The 19131-nt window shown below is 42.1% G+C and overlaps 1 protein-coding gene and 1 long non-coding RNA gene across 2 annotated transcripts; one reads left to right on the top strand and one right to left on the bottom strand.

Annotated features, from left to right (window-relative positions):
• The first annotated feature begins 787 nt into the window (after nucleotides 1–787).
• LOC135488735 (uncharacterized) lies at nucleotides 788–5188 on the top strand. Its single transcript, XR_010447026.1, has 2 exons — nucleotides 788–951; nucleotides 2549–5188. It is a non-coding gene; the product is annotated as an uncharacterized LOC135488735 (long non-coding RNA).
• On the bottom strand, nucleotides 5025–17603 carry LOC135488734 (neurotrypsin-like). Its single transcript, XM_064773499.1, has 24 exons — nucleotides 17491–17603; nucleotides 16875–16981; nucleotides 16525–16659; nucleotides 15854–16035; nucleotides 15235–15411; nucleotides 14850–14948; nucleotides 14410–14589; nucleotides 13898–14013; nucleotides 13137–13275; nucleotides 12625–12679; nucleotides 12091–12164; nucleotides 11715–11803; nucleotides 11093–11255; nucleotides 10550–10657; nucleotides 9898–10051; nucleotides 9456–9634; nucleotides 8831–8941; nucleotides 8413–8563; nucleotides 7998–8209; nucleotides 7481–7673; nucleotides 7078–7193; nucleotides 6477–6650; nucleotides 5972–6142; nucleotides 5025–5483 (listed from the first exon to the last, which is right to left on the bottom strand). Exons 1-24 carry the CDS (start codon nucleotides 17566–17568, stop codon nucleotides 5359–5361), a joined length of 3288 nt encoding a protein of 1095 aa, XP_064629569.1. The 5' UTR covers nucleotides 17569–17603; the 3' UTR covers nucleotides 5025–5358.
• Between the last annotated feature and the right edge of the window lie 1528 nt (nucleotides 17604–19131).

Below are 19131 nucleotides of genomic sequence, written 5' to 3'. Positions count from 1 at the left end.
AATGGGGACATCCTTTTGACAGCATGGCAAAGAGATGTTCACACGGCAATATCTTCTTCCAGTTGGCCATTGTTCAAGTATGATTCATTCTAACTTAATCAGTCGTTGACACACACAGATAGGGATCGCTCTTGACCAGTAGCCTAGGTCAGAGGACGACATGGTTATCTGTGCCATTGAATATTTAGATTGACATTTTGTCATATCCAAGTCGCATTATCGCAAAAAAAACACTAATGTCATGATAAAACCATCCTGAGATCAAACTTTTTGTACTCCTTCGTCACGTTTGAAATATCGACAGGCGGAGTATATTGAAAACCACTGCTTATGCCAGGATGTGCTGATACATGCATCATCGGGGGGAAATAAGAACGTACCGAACGTTCATGTAACTATCATCACAAACTGACAGAACATTGTCATCCGAGTGAAAATACAATGTAACTCGTCCCAATTGACATCGAGTTATTATACCACCAAAATTAAATTACAAATGTCACTCCTATTACACTTGATAATAATAATTATCAAAATGAGAAATACAAGTGTAACTAATGATTTTATCATTGCAATATTTTAGAATACAAAATGTAGTCCGGAGTGTCATGTACATGTAATAATGTACATTACATGTACATTGTACCACTGGTGACTACATTGTACCACTGGTGACAACTTATTTTCCCGCCAATTCACATGATCGATAGTTCTTCGACACGCCTGGCGACGGCTCTGTAAACGAAACACCCCAGTGCCGTCTGCCTTCAGACTCGTACAACAACAACAAAGGCTTATCCTTTGAATTACCTGTTTGACCTAGATAATAAAGGTTCAGGGTTTCGCAGACGTAAACAAGACTTGGACGGAATACCTCTCAATCAGGGGTCATATAGCCTTCGGACAGATGACAAAATCAAGAATCTTGCCTCTTATAGTATTAGTTACAAGGTAGGTTTATTCCAGATACCGATATTTAATTAAGAAACGCAGTTGATGAATCTAGGCCATCATTATCCGGTTTTGCTACCTGGTAAAATGGGACTCATTTCGAAATCATCATGCGACGGTTAAGTATTTTTCTAGACCATTTAAGACAGATTACTTTGTCATCTTTTAATGGATTTTTTAACGGATTTCGTCTGACTATTCGCACGGAGCGTCTGCTGCCTTTACATGCATTTGTTGGGCGTTAATTGCCTTGTTTTGATCGGAATCGCTGATTTTGTGTGTTTTTATTGAGCAGCTGAGCAAAATGGCGACAGTTTATTATCATATTTAAATGTGTGGATCTGTGTGTTTGGTTTGAATAACATGTACATGTACATGTGCGCTGAGTTCATACTCAATTGGCACACAAACGCTTATGGTGTTTTACGCATTTTTGACCTTTACTAGTAACCATTCTTAATGGGCTATTGTTTCGTTTCAACAGTATTCAACGTACATGTAGACCTATCACCATCTAAGCATATGTATCATTTCAATTTTTTGATCTGGGCAATGTTTTATGATTGTGTTAGTATTAGAGCTGACTACGACGGCTCTCTTGGGTATGAGAACGAATCAGATTAAGATCTACTTTGTGATACCAGATTTTCATTTCTCCTGGGATGTCATGGGAAACACTGATAATATATAGGTGATGCCCAATGCAGATATATCGTGCATTTACGTATACAAATATGTATAAGGTTCACTGAACCTATTTGAATATTTATCGCATGTACATAATGACTCATAGACATCACAAAAGGAATTTTATTGACTGCCCTAAATATCATCATTTTCATATCAGGTACGCAAATACAACTAAAGTGCGCTTTATCATGCATTTATTCTCTGCAGGCGGAAATTCTTGGTATGTTCCAATACCCTGTTTATGACGAAATTGTTTAAAATAACAATATTTTCATTTCTTGACCCCAGCGTTGACAATATAAGAATGCCATATTAAGTAGGCCTTAGCCAGCAATTGCAAAAGGGACCAAAGGCTATTCAATTCCAAATTGGGCTTTTCAAAGTAGATTTATTACTGTTAAGTCTTTAAAGTAACTCACTTAAATTAAAAGTATTTTTAGTCTCCCACATTCCTTGACATTAGGATTATATTCATGTTAGAAAGTGCATCCAGAAGACACTACCATTTTCTCAGTATTTACATATATTTTTTAAGATTGAGGGACAACTTGGGTATGAGATATGTTGGTTTTTCATACAAAAACGCTTCCAGCAGGACCGTGACCAATAAACAATGCACTAGAACGGGTGTAGGCTAATCATAGGCCTGCCTGAAATTCACATGGTGACAAGCGGAGTCATTATCATCCTGGCCAGGTATAAATACCACGCTCAGGTTGTCCATTTAATGCATTTACTTAGGCCTACTTTGCTTTCATTTTCATTTTTGTTCCATGTTCTCTTTGCGTTATCTCTTTACTGTAAACCGCCAAAGGCAGGTTTACATTGGACATATAGGCCTACATATGTCCAATGTGTGCAATCCACAAAATGACTTAACCGACAACATTCTTTCTGTATCTTTCAGGTAAAATATCGCATCCAAGTGAGCCAATCGCGGCAGCGTGATGTAGCCTCCACAACCGTTCACAACTGCCATCTTTGATATACGAAACACGTGAGATTCAAGCAAAATGGTCCGATTCCTTCACGAAGAGCGGCCGGAGCCTAGCATCGGGGGCTATTACAAGAAGGCCTTGACGAAGCTGGGCTGTATTCAGATGGCGTGCGGACTTCTTGCCTTACTTGCTTTCCTATTAGAATGGAAAGTGTTTGGCTTCTTAATTCCTCCATACATCATCGGTTTTGTCCACTTATTCGGTGGCGGATGGTGCGTCATCGAGGTATACAGACGAGGAAGGATAACGCCTGGGTTGTTCGTAATTGCGACAGTGGTGGCGCTATTTTCGGCCATCATAGCCTGCGTTCAGATGGTGTTCTCCATCGTCATCATGTGCCAAGCCAAAGTCTCCGCAGAGTATTACCGGACCTTGGACGATCATCTTACGGATTCCATAGACAGTCCGGCCACTATTGAGGCTTTCGCAGTTGTTGTGTTGCTGATTGGTGCAGTGTCCCTCTCGGCTGGGGTTGCTCAAGCCCTGATCTGCATCAGGCAGCTGAACAATAAAGACGACACGTACAACATACCCGTCCGGTATTTGACAAAAGAACCCGAGCCAAAATCAGCATCGACGACGAACCTTGTTGGTGGTGACGAACTTGAGCAGGAGCCAATTGCCACTATCCAGATCTAGATTAAACTCCTCTGTTATGTTACTCAAAAAGAGTGGTGCAATGAACATGACTTTTGTATATAATGTTATTGGTACTGTTCTAATATTTACATACATTTTACTTAGTATTCCAATGTCATTAAATATGTGTTGGCATATACATGTATACTCCCCAAAACACTCATTGATGTAAACGTGTTTTGAAGATTTGAAACCTACGTACCCCAGCCGAAAAACCGAAAAGGTTTTGTGAATCTGAAAAACGTTCAAGGCTTTTTCATATTGTTGAAAAATCTCTACGGGGTGCATATTTGTCTTGGCCAAAAGTGAAAAACCTCAACAAGCTTTATTTTTATGAGTAGTCCTGTTTTGTAAATTAATGCAATGTAGAGTTAAAGGGAAGCATCCATTGACGCTTACTATATGTTGCCGTATACATAAAAGATTTTACATGTAGCCATGTACATTTGTAATATAGTTATGATAGTTTTCGTTCGCTTTCTAAAAAGACACCGTCCCAGTAGAAACTATGAATTCAATATACGTGTATAGATTGTAAAAAGTGAGAGAAAAAAGCGATATCGAGTTCATGACTTAGTTTGGCTGTGCAATATTAAAACCGTCCTGAGCATTTTTCACAATTAGTACATTCCCTCAATACCGATACATTCCAAATTCACGCTGACGAAGTCAATTTGTTACACAGGTTCGGATATTTTGTTCCAAGTTTGATCATTTCACCAATACATGTATGTACTTTTGATCCAGGGTATCAAAAATATGATGCCTGTTCTTCGATAAGTGTATCTACTGGTGACCTTGGCTTTGTACCCTTTGAGCATGTTGCAGGAACAGGTTCCCATTATCTGACTGAATCATGTCTCCGAAAAAAGTATTTTGTCGAAAGATCAACATTATTTGTTATATTTTTTAGGGGACACACACTGCCAGTGACATATCGGTGGTACATGTTACTGTAACCAGGTCGGCAACCGAGCGTTGTCATGAAATAAGTTGATGAATAAACATGAAATGCTCTCTAAAATATGTAGAGAAACACCTATACATGTTATACTACGCACGTTTAGTAACAAACCACATCTCAACATTTGACAGTTGTGCTCTGAGACGAATAGATACAGGTATATACGCCATCTTATTGCTGGTAATATATTACATGTAATAGTGTTGTATAAAGATTTCATATATATAAGCCAAGAGCATTTATCAAAAAAAATTCGTTTGAACTAATTACTTCCATACTGAACTTCCAGCGGTATTGCCTAGCCTCGGACGTGCGTTGTCTGGAAACTGAACAAGGTCAATGCATTGACGGCCAAGATGATCATTTCCGACCTTTCCATTTTGTTCACCGGCCAAAATGATAAAGGAAGTGACTACATGTACTTGGCAAGCTCGGCTTACCAAACAGCGACTTTTCCTTGTCCTGAATGGAGAGCCAAACTCATTAATATTAAAGTAAAGTCTCCAGCTCGCCAAACAGGGTAGATTTTTTTACAGGGTGGCTTTTTAGTGCTGTTTGGCAAGCGGCTCTCCAAACAGGACAAAAAAATGCCTGTTCGGCGAGCGGCTTGACAAATAGACCCGGCCAACGATAAAGCACGCCGATGTTGACCAGTTGACCGACTTGACTTCAGCAAAGTAAAGTACTTGCTCCTGTCTATCGTCTCCCATGATTAAACGCCTGCTTTCGACTTGTAGTCATTGGTTGTGAAGGTACGAAGCAAAACAATAATTAACACACACTTAAGATAATAATAATGTTTTAATCACAATCGATTTCAAGTCTCTCGTGTTAAAGCATTTCCTTCACGGAATTAGGAAAGAACCGTTTTACAATATTCTTTCAAAGAAAGACAGCAATTCGCATTTACAATGTGATCAAGCTGATTGAGTTTTCGAAGTTTCAACACAAAATATACAACTTACTTGTGCAATATAAATGGTCATAATTCTATTGCTGTTCATTCATAAGATAGAGTATCAACTGTGAAGTGGCACCTACTACACGTGCAGACTGTGCAATATACTAGTTCATTTGCATATCTAATTCAGATGGTGACCACAATGTATTAATGATCTATGTATTCGTAATCTTTCTTTCAATCCAGTCGACGAGCTTTCCAACTTTGGTGTAAATGCCTGGTGATTCCGGCTCAGCGCAGCCATGGCCCCACGAGGTAATTCCCATGATGGTGTGCTTCCCTGAAAGAGATTGTAAATTTATCGAGCAATGATCACAAGAAGTTAAAGAGGAAAAAAATAATGGAACACTTTGCGTCCTGGCGCATTCTCGGACTCGGTTCGCCACATCGTGAACTTGACCTACAGCCAGGGTTTCATTGATTACCACCCGACGAAAGGGGCGGCAACATGCAGCAGGGGTTTACACTGACTAGGCTCCAGCAGGGGTTTGGTATAGATTACACGCTAGTGCTTTTGGTGGGCCTGTGCGGAAGTTCCACAAAAGAAGCCACCTGTTCGGGTAGTTTTACCAAGTTTCGCTGAAGCCAAGCATTAATATTGCCGCCGCCGCCGCGATGAAAGCAAGTGCTAAGAAGAAGCAGAATCATTGGGATGGAGTGTCGATGGTAGGAACTTCTGTTATCATGTAGATCACGGATGGAGTGCTTGACATCCCGGCCCTGTGTATTGGTACACCCAAAAGTCTCACGTCATCAGTCATTTCTTACCTCCAACTTCGCAGACAAGAGGCCCGCCGCTATCTCCTTGGCAAGTATCAATTCCTCCAGCCCTGTAGCCGGCGCAGAACATGAACGGCGACACGGCACCTTTGTACATTTCATCGCACTCTGTATGATCGATGATGGGTACCCTTGCCACTTGCATCATCCGAGGATAATCTAAAAAAAAGATGAAGCATTTAGTGTCGTTTTTGCTATGAATATACAATGTCACCAATATGATAGTTGGTCACAAAGTTTGGTAGTTCAAAACAAAACGATCAATTAGAAAAATTCAAGGAAATATTCTGGTCAAATTGACAAAAGGCAGACGAAAGTAATTGGGTGATTTCTGGCAATAACAGTGAGATTGGTACATGCACATGTATGTAAGTTTGTCTTACATGTAATTAGATAAAACTCAGTGCATCAAGGAAAATGCCAAATTCAATCGAATATTATGCTTTCTACTCTTCTCCTAAATACCACCATCTAAACTTAGTACAATTCCTACCACTTCCGGTGTTTCCCCAGCCGCTTATGAAGCACTTTAGTCCACGTGTATAAGGAGTGGTGGTTGTCGGCAAGCACGCTGGCTGAATGTAGTTACTGAAGGTGATACCTTTTCCTTTGGAATTGGGGCGGATGCGGATTAGGGCGACGTCGAAGTCGTTGGCAAAATTGCCCGCTGTAAAAATAGTTATTACTTCAGTGACAACGATTTTTATGATTGATGTATCTCCACGTGAACACTAGCGGCCGCGACTTTACAGTATGACGCAGACGTACATGTATAAATGATCATGGTATGCCGGGTCAACACTTTAATACAATGCCTGACATTGAAAATATGCACAATCTTTGCGATAAACACTTATGTGGAGACATGGCTTGGTGCGTATTAGCATATCAACATTTTCGAGCGAGCGTGCAGTGCAATGATTGTTTTTTCTGCTTTCAGTAGGTAATTTATTGTAAAATGAGACATGGACCAACATCTTATCAGTAGATAATCGGCACGTGTGTGGCTATCGTTTTCCAACGAGTGATTCTGCTGTTCAACGGGCATATGGATTGTCGAGTGTAGGACCACTAACAATACCAAACAGACTTACTGTTAAACCGTCGGTGATTGATGATCTCCGCGACATGAAATTCTTCTTCGTTCGGATCTAACTCTTGATTGTCATGGTCTGCTACGCGCACTCTGAAATCTTCCTTTGGTTCATCTCTGAAATGGTGTTGCATGTACATACATGAACAATGACATTACCTCATGTAAAATGAACCGAATCCCTTGCTGCTGGCCGTCATCTTTGCCTGCGCACAGGTGCGGTTCGATTTCATTGTTTGTCGCCTACCGCCAAACAGCGAAGGGGCACTTCGACCACCAAACGGTATGCGGTATCGCCTGTGTGTATACCCCTCGAAAAAAACACTGGATATGAGGAAATCAGATTGACCACACAGCTGCGGACCGCTTTGAATGAAAATGATGACTGTTTTGTATATCCTTACTCATAACAATGCGCGGCGCTGATAATCCAGTATTCGTTGATGATCGTTCCGCCACAATAGTGGCCCCATTGGCCACCATTATTCTTCCTGATACCAACTTGCCAAGGGTAAGCCCCGTAAATTGCATCAAACCCGCCAACAATCCGTGCCATTGGCTGAACAATGGGCCGGCTGCCACAGGCGACTGGGACGACTGAAACATAAAAGTGAGTTTCATAAAAGTTTTGAAAAAAACCCACACTATATAGGCTTTTTCTGGTTAAGAGGCTGACACTAATTTGCATGACTTGATTGACTAAAGATTCAGCAGGGTCAAGAGATCTTTCCGACAATGACTTCAGTACTGATAATCGTTCTCCCGGAGTATCGGAGGGGTGTTGAAAATACCACCGCTCACCGCTCAGCTCCCGTACGCATTTTCGAATCCACTGTCATGTCTGTCGTGCAGTGCCCCCAACCTCCCCCCTCCATAGTTCTGCTTCTGATCACGACCTTCCCTCTTTGATAAATAACTTACTCGGTGTGGTGGGCCCCGGATTTGGCGGTCTGGTGGTCACATCCAAATTTGAACACACCACCCCAGCGTCCTCAGAGTGGTCACAGTTGGTAATTCCCCAATCATATGCCGGGCAGTCCATGATGTGATCTTCCCTTCCAGTGCAGGCGACATCGTCTAACCAAATTGGTCCTTGGCCTTCGCCGAAATTGGCTTCGATCGTTGCTGTTCCGCTGAAGAAGAGAACCTTTAGGTCAGATAAACAGGAAATCCGGCGAATGGTGTGGTAGAGCAGTTGAGTCGCAACCAATGAACGGCATTTAAGACGAGGAGAAACGCAGCATGATTCCTTTGAAAGATGAGAGATTCTTGGTGTACAATTAACAGCACTACTTTTCCAGACTACATTGTATGGTCAACAAGGTCTTACATGTACCTTTTGTATCCCAGCATCTTGCATACAACAGTAGCATCCATGTCATCCCAGAAATCGTCACAAATGGAACCTAAGATCCCATTACGGGTGATTTCTACACGCCCTTCCTGGGCGTTGGAGCCCCCGACAAGGTTTACCAAGGTTTCGCCTTCTGTAGTATGGAATAAAAGCAGAATTAAAATTAGTTATAACTATACCAGGAACTCCGCTAATACTGTTCCAGAATGTATCATTGCTCTGCTATGTTTCGTAAGCAAAGGTTACCGATGGCTATGTTGGGAGTGTGTTCCATCATTACATCTAGACCCGTCGCTATACAGTCGTCATCGCATAGAAAGATGTGGAACAGAGTCAATGAACCATTCAAGGATATTTTAGAAAAGGTAGCAAAGGCGAGGCTTGGGGCATGTTTACTTACTATCACATCTAACCTCATCAGACCCGTCGCCGCAGTCGTCAGTGCCATCACAGATCCAGCTAAGGAGCACACACTGCTTATTGCTGCACTGCCATTCACCTCCCTCGCAACCTTCAAATTAAAGACAAGACATAGGCAAAGCCGTCACGGGAACTGGGCCAGAGTATGTGTTTTGAATACAAAAAGCAAGGTAGGGTGTCCAAAATGATGCGTATCCTTATATATCCATGTCCATGATGGTATGTTTTGTTTTAGGATGCAACCTTTGCTGACACTATTTATTGGATACCAATTCAACTACAAGAAACCTGTCATTCTGGAGAAATCTTTTTTGGGAAATCTACAGCGGCGCCAAGTATAGAGAAGACGATCTGTCTTTGATTTAACTGAAGAAGGGAAAGTCAAACATCACCGAAGCAAAATGTCTCCGGCACCGACGTTTACTCAAATCTTTTTTATCACATTGTGCACCCCACTCACCCACTCGCGATACCTAAGAAAGTGAGTCAGGCAAGAGGGTTGGTATCAGTGCGAGCAAGGGATAGGATAAGTGGATGCAATAACACTTGAATGCTCGTATTCAAATGTCGTTGGTTGAGGCGTTCCTCGTGAGATGCACACTTACCACGATTAGCTTCACAGATGACACCGGCCACTTCGTGTGACCGACAGTCGTGGCTCCTCCAAGGCAAGTGGGGGCAATTCTCTATGCTTGTCTCATCACCAACGCATTCGACCTCGTCAAGAAATATGTTGTCGACACCTTTCCCGAACTGCGCTCCGCCTACCGCCTTCTTTGCATCACTGAAATTTAAAAAAACTCTGATTGATCTCGCTTTCCTTTGCACTGAAGGACTGTCGCGGAGGCCGAACTGTTGAGACGTCAAGATCCTTATGAACCAACCCGCACTAATCTAAAATGACATTCAATGAAGCACACTTTCTGCTTTGACGTATCATTTTCATGCACATTTTCTTTTTTAATGAACAAGAACCGTATGGCTGTTGTGCACAATCGCTCAGTCGTAGGACGCGGACATGGACGACTTAGAAGATGGGAAAGATACCTGAATCCAAGTTGCTTGCAGACCACTTTGGCGTCTTTTATGTCCCATACATCATCGCAAATGGTTCCCCACTCCCCAAGGTACTTTACTTCAACACTTCCTTTGTAGTTGGCGTTGCCACCGGTCAAGCGTATTTCAAACGGCTCCGTGTTCTCTGAAAAGGTTTCAAGATAGTTTGGTATTACCATGATATTGTGCTGTGCGTGTAAATTTAGTCACGATTCTCTGCAACCAACGTGCTACCACATGGTTCGATGAATAAGGGGGACGATGAATAAGAGGAAGGCTGTAGAATGCAATGATATTGATCTACGAGATCTGACAGCCTACTATCTTTTATTCCGGGATTTTATTCCCCGAATTCGATATTCCTATCCCATCATATAGTAAAACCTACTTATGCTCCTCACTGGGCGTGCATAAATACCAACAAGACAGACTAGACTGGCCACAACTGTTTCAAAAACGTCGACACTGGCACCTTCCAAGAGGAAGACTTGCCCTGAGTGTTTTGCTTCAACTCACGAGACAGTTTTATAGGAAATGTCAAGCTACTATTTAGCGTATGCAACATCCATGAGCCATGATCGCATTCACAAAAGTGGTAACAGTATCAAATATACAGTCTCTACAGCAAGTGAAACAAACTTACCACAGTCGCGCTCATCCGTGAAATCATTACAATTATCGAAACCATCACAGACGTCAGTTGCGACAATACACTTTCCGTTATCGCAACGAAATCCAGGACAGGTACCAACTAAAGAGAAAAAGGTTCTTTTAAATGGTAAAGTGTACACTGAGAAACAGGAAACTAAAAGGAACTGACTCGGGATCGCGAATGATTTCAAGCTGATCTTTGTAACATCGATTTAGCTATAAGGAAGAAGGGGCTGACTGCTGATAGCTGACCAAACGATAAGTCCGTCATACTGGCTATACATGTATCTCGAATAACAGTTACATGTACAAGAAAAATACTTTGACAACTAAGAAAAGGAAGAATGTTGGATGGCCAAAATGGCAAGGAGTGCACATCGAAGACAAGCGTTGTGCAAAATTGTTACCAGAAGCAAAGGTTGTCTGTGAATCAGGACTTGTTTAACGAAAATCACTGATGCACGAGAAACAATCTATTCCCCACCCTGTTTTTCAATTCGGGCCCGCAGTTGCCACGAGGTTTCTGCCCACTCACCAGACTGTGAAGACAGCTCGTACACGTCACAGTCGTTACAATCCTCCAAAGTCAGTCCAGGTGAATTGGTGCTGTGCTCGCTGAGGTAGCACATCTCTCTATCACGGTTGAACGAGAAGGATCGGCAGACAAAATCACGCCTTTTAAGGCAAAGATTCCCACACTGAAAATAGGACGTGTTTAATGCGATTTTTGTTCCAAACACCGAATTAACTCCAATGATCGGATGACTGGCAACTATTAGGTGGGAGACTCGTACTGAGAGTACGAGTATTGCAGACAAGCATGACTAGTCGTACGGTGAAGAACGTCAACTCTCCGAAGGTGGTTTTAGAATATTTTTTCTTCAAAGCAGAGGTGACTGACTTGCGAACGCAAAGAAGAAAAAGAAGATTAAGAGAAGAAGTCATCAGACACAGCAACATGGCAACTGATGAACGAAGAAGTTAACACAAAAGGTTGGAGACACACTTTATAACATCGTATACACAAAGGAGACGTTCGACACCAGTGACAAGAGGTATTGATGCAGTCACATATATCATCTATTTCAAATCTAGACTCATTTGGAAGGTGCATACAAGAAGTCGAAAAATGGTTTACTTCTCAGAGAAGAACCTACCCCATCCAGGAGGGAGATGTAGAAGACATTGACAAATGATACTGGAAGTTCTTTGTTGGGTATTTTGGTGAATTCGTCCAAGCGAGAGGCTAAAAGAAGAGATGTATGAAAGGCTTGCACGTGTAGAAAGAGCCAACTTGTTTGAAAAGTGATAGCTGTATACATGACGGAGTTGTGACTTGGAAGGGTACCTATATTTCATGAGGTAACGACAGCCTGTGTCTAGTTTCGCAACACGCCCTATAAAATTAACTTGAAATGTCGAAGGACGGCATTGGCACCAGTTGGGATTGCCCACATTTGATAGATCGTTGATAGAATACGATAGGTGAATAGTTGAAGATAGCTATAAAAAACGACTGATTGAGATACTCACGGCACACCAGTTCATCTTCTCCATTGGGACAATCCTGCTCTCCATCGCATTTCCATGATATAGAGATACAGCTTCTGAAGACAGAAGAGAAGAGGAAATATTATTACAATATAACTGTATTCTACATACACGAATCTGGCAGTCGTTGACAAATATAGTTGCCAGTGAATGATGAATAGGTAGGTATCGCTATCCGTACGAGCAACGAAGTACGACGAAGATCAAAGGTGTCTTCAAGTTCAAGGCCATTCATTTACACGACGCTGGCAAATCATCTTTTAAACTAAATCTGGGAAAATTTCAAAAGAATCGTTGATAAACTACATTGTCCATCGACCTTCGGCGTTCGTAGCTCTTCGTAAGCCGGGCTTGTTCCGGGACTTGTGAGACCTGCCTTTTAAGACTTGCCATCATAGACTACTTGGCTTCTACGACTAGTGCCATCAAGATATTTCAATGAATTAAAATCCTCAAGATAAATGTATCTTGGACTTCTCTTCCTTTTCATCCTTTGCCTACCGAATGCATGCTCACCTGTCGGCAGGACTTTTATAGCAATCGAATTGGTTTCGTTGAGAGCATCTGGATTCTGAAAATACAACATTTTCGACATGAACACATGCGCCTTTCTAAGGGCATTATTTCATTAACCATTATTAGGTTGGAGAACATTCCCCTATTCAATTCACCAAACGTGTGGTACAGATTGATATCGAGCGCTGAATATGTCGGTCAACCCTAACCCGTACGTCGTGAATGTATATACCATAAACTTGGCAAACACATGGTGCCCCGGCAACGGAATGACCACACAACATACACTCTCCCGAATCCCTTCTCAAAGAATTTTCGAGGGGTGAAATGCACTCTTCATACCCATGTTTTACCTGTGACAAATGGATCGGGCTGGTCTATTGTTACCAGAAATTAATTCCCCACGCAATATACGGTCGTATCGATGGGCGCCGGGAGACATATTGGTCTAGCCGCTACCTTTCAAATCTTCAGCTTGTGAAATTGAACGTGATTTCATAATTTCAACTTACGCGACGCATGTGTTTGTATCGGCCTGATTGGACATTCCTTCAGAGCACAGTACCCAAATGTATTGCTTTTGTGGTCCGTCCAGCACCAAGGCGCCTTGTCACCATCAGGGTTGCGACAGAAATTGTGCCAACCAAGACCCTAAAACACGATTAAACCATACATGTACGTCATCTTGTCGAAGACGCCGGAATCACGGTACCCAATTCCCAGGGCTGAGTTGTTAAAAACAACAACGTTAGCATTAATGGAGACGTTAAATCTTAACGTGAAAATTTCAGTGGGTCTAACTGAAAGAGATAACGTCCTTGAGGATACTTAACGCAACCGTTAGGGATCGTGACTTTTGTGCTTTTGAACAACCGGGCACTGTACCAATAGCTCAATCTTGTGCCGAGGGGAGTGATGTTTGCCGGAAATCTTTTCCCCACGCAATGCAGTCGTAAGATTTTGTACCGTGGAAGTTGCCAAAGAAGAACTGAAATGGTTGAGTTCAACACATTTTAAGATAAACTACATGTACATGTACATGTACATGTAACTTCGGCATTTACGGTACTTTAATCATCCGTTGATCAGATCTTCGGATAGGATCGCCAAAGGATGTGACAATAAGTGATCTTGACTTTTCGGCAACTTGGCAATGATGAACCAAAGAAACAGTATTGAACTTTGCTGTAGCTATACTTTACTGCGGGTACTTTTTTCATAACCAGAAACGAGACATTAGTGAAAAGCAAAAAGCTGCATTTCGCTGACTTACTTCTCCAGGGTTGGTGACGACATTGGTTGGTGTATCGGACCATCTCTCGCACAAACTTCCCTTATCTGTTCTAAAGATTGTTCCCCGGTAGTCTGTTCCCTTTCCGTTGAAACACTCTGGAATATGAACAGTCAAGAATGTGCTAATTGTTAATGATGAAAAGTAAAAAGTTGGTTTTTTTTAGTTAATACTGCAATTACTTGGAAAGCTGCTTAAACTAGACACACTACAGAAACTTGACCCATTTTGTGCACGACCTGAAATCCCAGGATGGATATTTATTTCCATGTTTGCTTCTTTTGACAAAAAATATGTAAGCAAAAGCACCAAGAGGTCAGCGTCCTCTCGCCGAGTAGATAACCCTGTAGTGGATGACTCCTAAATTGGCACTCTCAAACACATCTTGATGTAGATGAGGAAGTAGAAAGGTACCCGTGAATCTTTTATGACCTTACATCTGATAGGACTATGGCAATAAGTCTTGATATCATACGCATTTGTACTTTACTTACGCTCACCGGCACTTGCAACCATCTTACAAATAAATGCGCGAGACTCATCGCAGTTGACGGGCGTCCAGTAGAAGTAGTTCACATTCACGTAAGAGTAGGACTGAGAGGAGAAATACTTATTCCTCAAAGCGACACAGTTCTGTGACGCTGTTGGTGGGTTGACAAACTCGGATTCAAAGCCTGAAATGTGAAAGGATCTCTCACTTCGGCCCCCATTTTTTTTTTCGTGGCGTACATTTGTATTCTCAAAGACAAGCATTCGCAAAGAGACTTGAATTTTGTTCGTCGGTCGTCCACTCAATGGCAGCAGAAGAAGTACATGTAATATTGAACAATCTTAAGGGTTATGAAAGTATAGCGAATGTCATCCCTTGCTTGGCAATTTGATATTTGACAATTTTTTCTCGGACACCTAACGATTGAATCATAATGTAACTTACCCGGGAACCATTTTACAAAATCGAATCCAAGCGCGCTGCCTGGCCAACCCCAACTGTTGTTATGTCTGAACGCGCCTATCAGGATACCAGAATGGTCGACTGAAAATAAATTCGTCATATAAGCTTACATGTATCAATGATTAGGATAAAGAAAGCGACAACCCAGGATTTTATGTGTTTCTTTATCATGGTGTACAATGTATATATGGTTCGGATAATAAGCGAACGTCGAGTCAGGAGGTAGGCTGCAGTGAGATAAGTGCTGCGTTGCGGGTATTTCAAATCTGCAATAACAGGCCAGTCGAAAGTACGAGGTGTGAGAACTTTTCAGGTCAGGGACAGGAGTGATTATGAAATTTACTGTGAACAAACAGTTTATTCTTACGTAAGTCATAGTTGTTGGTAATCCAGTCCGAGATAAAGTCACTTTCCTTCTGTGACTCAATTTGAAGAAGTCCTCCACCCTCGTCAGAACATGTCTGGTAGGCTCCCGCGTAGTCCTGGTCCTCCTCGTACAGAAAGTAGCACAGTCCGTTGTTGTATACCCACCCGTAAGGACAACCTGTAAAGAAATTACTTAAATATTGCCGATGGTTACAGAAAATGCTTCTGGTTACCTACAACAGTAATGGATATTGGCACGTTGAGTCTCCTAAATCGAGCTATCTACATATTTCTCCTAGTCACCTGGTTCGTATTGATTTTCAAGAAAGTCATTTGGTCAAACCATCAGCAATCGCCGGGATGAAATTTGTCGGCGATCTACAAAGAATGGATACCTTGGACATTTATTGACAGATGTTTTCTCCCCATAAACTTCCAAAGAGGTGCTATATTACTATCATATCTGGGGCAGTTTCTTAAAAACGTCAGATTTCTGCTTAGAGACGATTGATTGAAAACTCATTCATGTGTTCAGAGGATTTCAGTTTGGTCAGAGATTACTTTAGGCTGGAATCGGAAAGAAACCGGGCTCCTCTACTATAAAAGAGGTCATCACTTACCATCACTTTCTTCACAGACAACTCCTGAAGACTCATCCGTTTCACAATCATGTTGGCTGGTGTGAGAGCAGTCGTGAATTGAAAGCTCACGACCTTGGCAGAGGGTGTTGTCCATGGCAATATGGTCATTTGGAATATCGTCAGTGCCGTGGGCCGACTCGATGGTGGGCTCTTTGGCTCCCCTAGAGAAGGAAGCAGAGAATAAGCAAGGTATTATACAAACAACGTGCGCGTGTTATTTTGATACCGATACGAGGGCCTTGGGAGGGTTGGCCCACCACAGACTGCCAGTTACATGCTGTGAGTCCTTAGAGATTGGTTCAGCAGCGCTCAACCATTCATATCCCAAGAGTTCTTCTTTTAAATTTTAATCAAATAGTGATAAAAACTGGGGGACAGTGTTCACTTTTTCCACACATGTACACCATATTACACATATTTATACGCTTTCTATGTACACCACCACGTGTCATCTTTGTTTGTTTCTGAACTGAAAGGTGCATGTACATGTATCGTACTAAATACATTATTTGTAGAGGAGGTGAGGGAGCAATTTCCCCAGCCCATTCCGCTCCCTTAGAAGACGGCGTTGCCGCAAATAGACTTTTGCAGATTCGTTATATTACTCAAACAAGCTACGTGTAAGCCAGCGAATAAATCATTGAACCTACAAGGGGAAACCAAGCTCCTTGCAAGTGACATTGGCGTCTACTATGTCCCAGTAGTCGTCGCAGATGACGCCCCACTTCCCGCCTGAGAAGACTTCCACCCGCCCAGCATTGGATTTGACGCTGTTTCCGCGCAACCTGAAAAAAGACATGTATTAAATTGAAAGTCTGTCGACCATAGAATCTCTCAATAATCTATGTATAAAATGCACTGGGATGAAATAGTTGTATCGCATCAAGAGAGGCGCACCGCCCTTCCATATTATAATCAGGTTTTTTTAAAGGACATCATGAAAACTAAGTGAAGAATATTGAAGGGTCAAAAGCCTTGACCTTGATCTTTATGTGCCTACCTTGTGACTTGTCCACTAGCAAGCTCAATAACAGTTTCGGTCGAGGTTGCCCGCCTTGCTCTCGATGCCGCGCCCCTTGCTTGGACTGGGCCCTTTCCTCGACTTCCCTAGAAACGAAAGATAATGCATTTGCCGTTATCTTAAAGGTGATGGGCGTTCTATTGATAACAGCATTATGCGAGGTACAGTGCTTGTTGTTACACCGGGTTCATGGCATAAAACCACTATCATCTGATCACGGACATCATCTATCTTACAGGTATGTGAACGCTCTCACACGATTCGAGCCTTCGTCCGACGAATGGGGATGGAAAAGGCACATGATTGGTAATTTGGACAGCGAGGCCTTACCATGGAAGAAAGAGAAATTGACAATCCGAGATTTGCTAAGCTGGAAATGAAAGCTGAGGCTCCGTATCAAATGCACAGGAACCAATGCCTCACATTGCAATGTCAAGAAAATGCCCAGGGTATTCTGTCTCAAATCAGCGTCGGAGCATGCCGACTTATCGGCGGTGAAGATCAGTCCTAAAGTCTCCCCTTGATAAACGCACAACGACGGTTGATCTGCGTGCGTCGGAGGGAATATTTAGTGTTGTGTACGATTTAGCCTTACCTTTGGGTGTGCCTCGCACTGCAGGAGGCCCAAAGCAATGCCGACCACGAAAAGCGCAGCAAAAGCGCATCCCCTCATTTTGCTATTTCGTTTAAAAACGGCAATCGCAAAAGATCCGGTTTATATACGCCAGAGAACGGACCTGGGACGGATGTGCTTGACCTACTAAACTGGACGATACGGATCTTTTGATCATCAAATGGTCAGATGTTTATTGATTAAGTATTGATTTCATATCGATAAGATTGGTCTTTTCACCTGAAGTCGGCGTCTTGGCATATTACATGATATAGGCATTGCGTTGTGCGCCCGACGTCACAATCTATTAGGTTACCTTGGCCAAGTTGTTCAAAACAATAATGTCTGAGTCAATGACCTGATGTTAACGTTATCAATGTCGAAAGAAGATAACGTCAAGTTAAAAATGAATTTGGTAGACCAATCTCATATGTGGCATTACATGTAAAACAGCGGTTTGGCGTTAAATACATGCTGGACGTCAGACGGATGACACTGTACGTACATTCATGTATGAGTTACATGTGCATGTACGGCGTACATTTCTTTGACAAATTCCGGAAATCGCTTCCTTATGCCATATCCTTACATATACGGGAGCGGTTAATCGATTTCCCCAAACTCGCCTGTGCAGATCTTCAGAACGGGAGCAACGGCTTGATTTATCATTATCTTTTCAAATTAAACAAAAGTATAAAAAAGATTAGATATAGGGCTTGAACTGCCCGATGAACTTCTGCACGAATTATCATACAATGAAAAGTATCGATTTTTTGGCTCACCGTAAGGGGAGTCTATACGATAGCGCTGTGTCCGTCGTCGGTGGCGGCGGCGGCGTCGTCGTTGTCGTCGTCGTCGTCCGTCGCATCCTGTTTCAGAAACAGTGGCACGTTTCTTAACCGCTAGGGCTATGAACTTGAAACTTTGTACACAGCACCCCCTAGGTCAGGTGACCTCTGACACTGAATTTCGGTCCGATCTGATTCTCAACTTGGCCACCAGGGGCCAAATGTCGATATCTAAAAAGTGTGATATCTCGCTTATTAGTGACTTGTTTTCCATGAAACTTTTGTTGTAGGTACTTATAGCAAATATACATCTTATATAATACGGGTTTTTAATTTGACCTACTTTTCAAGGTCACAGAGGTCATATGGCGTAAATTGGCCGTTAGAGTGTAAACTATGGCACGTTTCTTAACCACTAAAGCTATGAACTTGAAACTTGGTACATATAACCCCCTATATCACATAGCCTCTGGTGCTGAATTTCAGTTTGATCTGATTCTCAACTTTGCCATCAGGGGGCCAAAAGTGGAAATCTAAAATGTGTGATATCTCGCTTATAAGTGACTTGTTTTTGATAAAATTTTTATGGTAGGTAATCAAGTATAATAAGGAAACTATAGAATATATAATTTTGCCCTTTCACAAAACTCAAAGCAGCTCAGTTATCGTAGCAAGTATGAAGATGAGAGAGAGATCATTTTGTTCGTATTAGTCTTGCCTTTAATAGCAACTCTTGCAAATGGCTAGGGGATCAATTGCAAGTAAACTGCATGCGATGTAAAAAACACATATCTTTGTGGTCATTTTAAGTGTCCGTCCACGAATAGACCACGCA

Source organism: Lineus longissimus, chromosome 5, assembly GCF_910592395.1.
Source record: "Lineus longissimus chromosome 5, tnLinLong1.2, whole genome shotgun sequence".
In the NCBI taxonomy this organism is placed as follows: domain Eukaryota; kingdom Metazoa; phylum Nemertea; class Pilidiophora; order Heteronemertea; family Lineidae; genus Lineus; species Lineus longissimus.
Note: the sequence above shows the minus strand (reverse complement) of the source record. Positions and strands in the feature narration are given on the sequence as shown.

Coding starts and splice junctions, on each gene's coding strand:
- LOC135488734 (XM_064773499.1), bottom strand. CDS start 17,568: ATGAGGGGATGCGCTTTTGCTGCGCTTTTCGTGGTCGGCATTGCTTTG. Junction 16,982..17,490: donor AGTGCGAGGCACACCCAAAG/GTAAGGCTAAAT, acceptor TTTCGTTTCTAG/GGAAGTCGAGGAAAGGGCCC. Junction 6,651..7,077: donor CAATCACCGACGGTTTAACA/GTAAGTCTGTTT, acceptor CTATTTTTACAG/CGGGCAATTTTGCCAACGAC.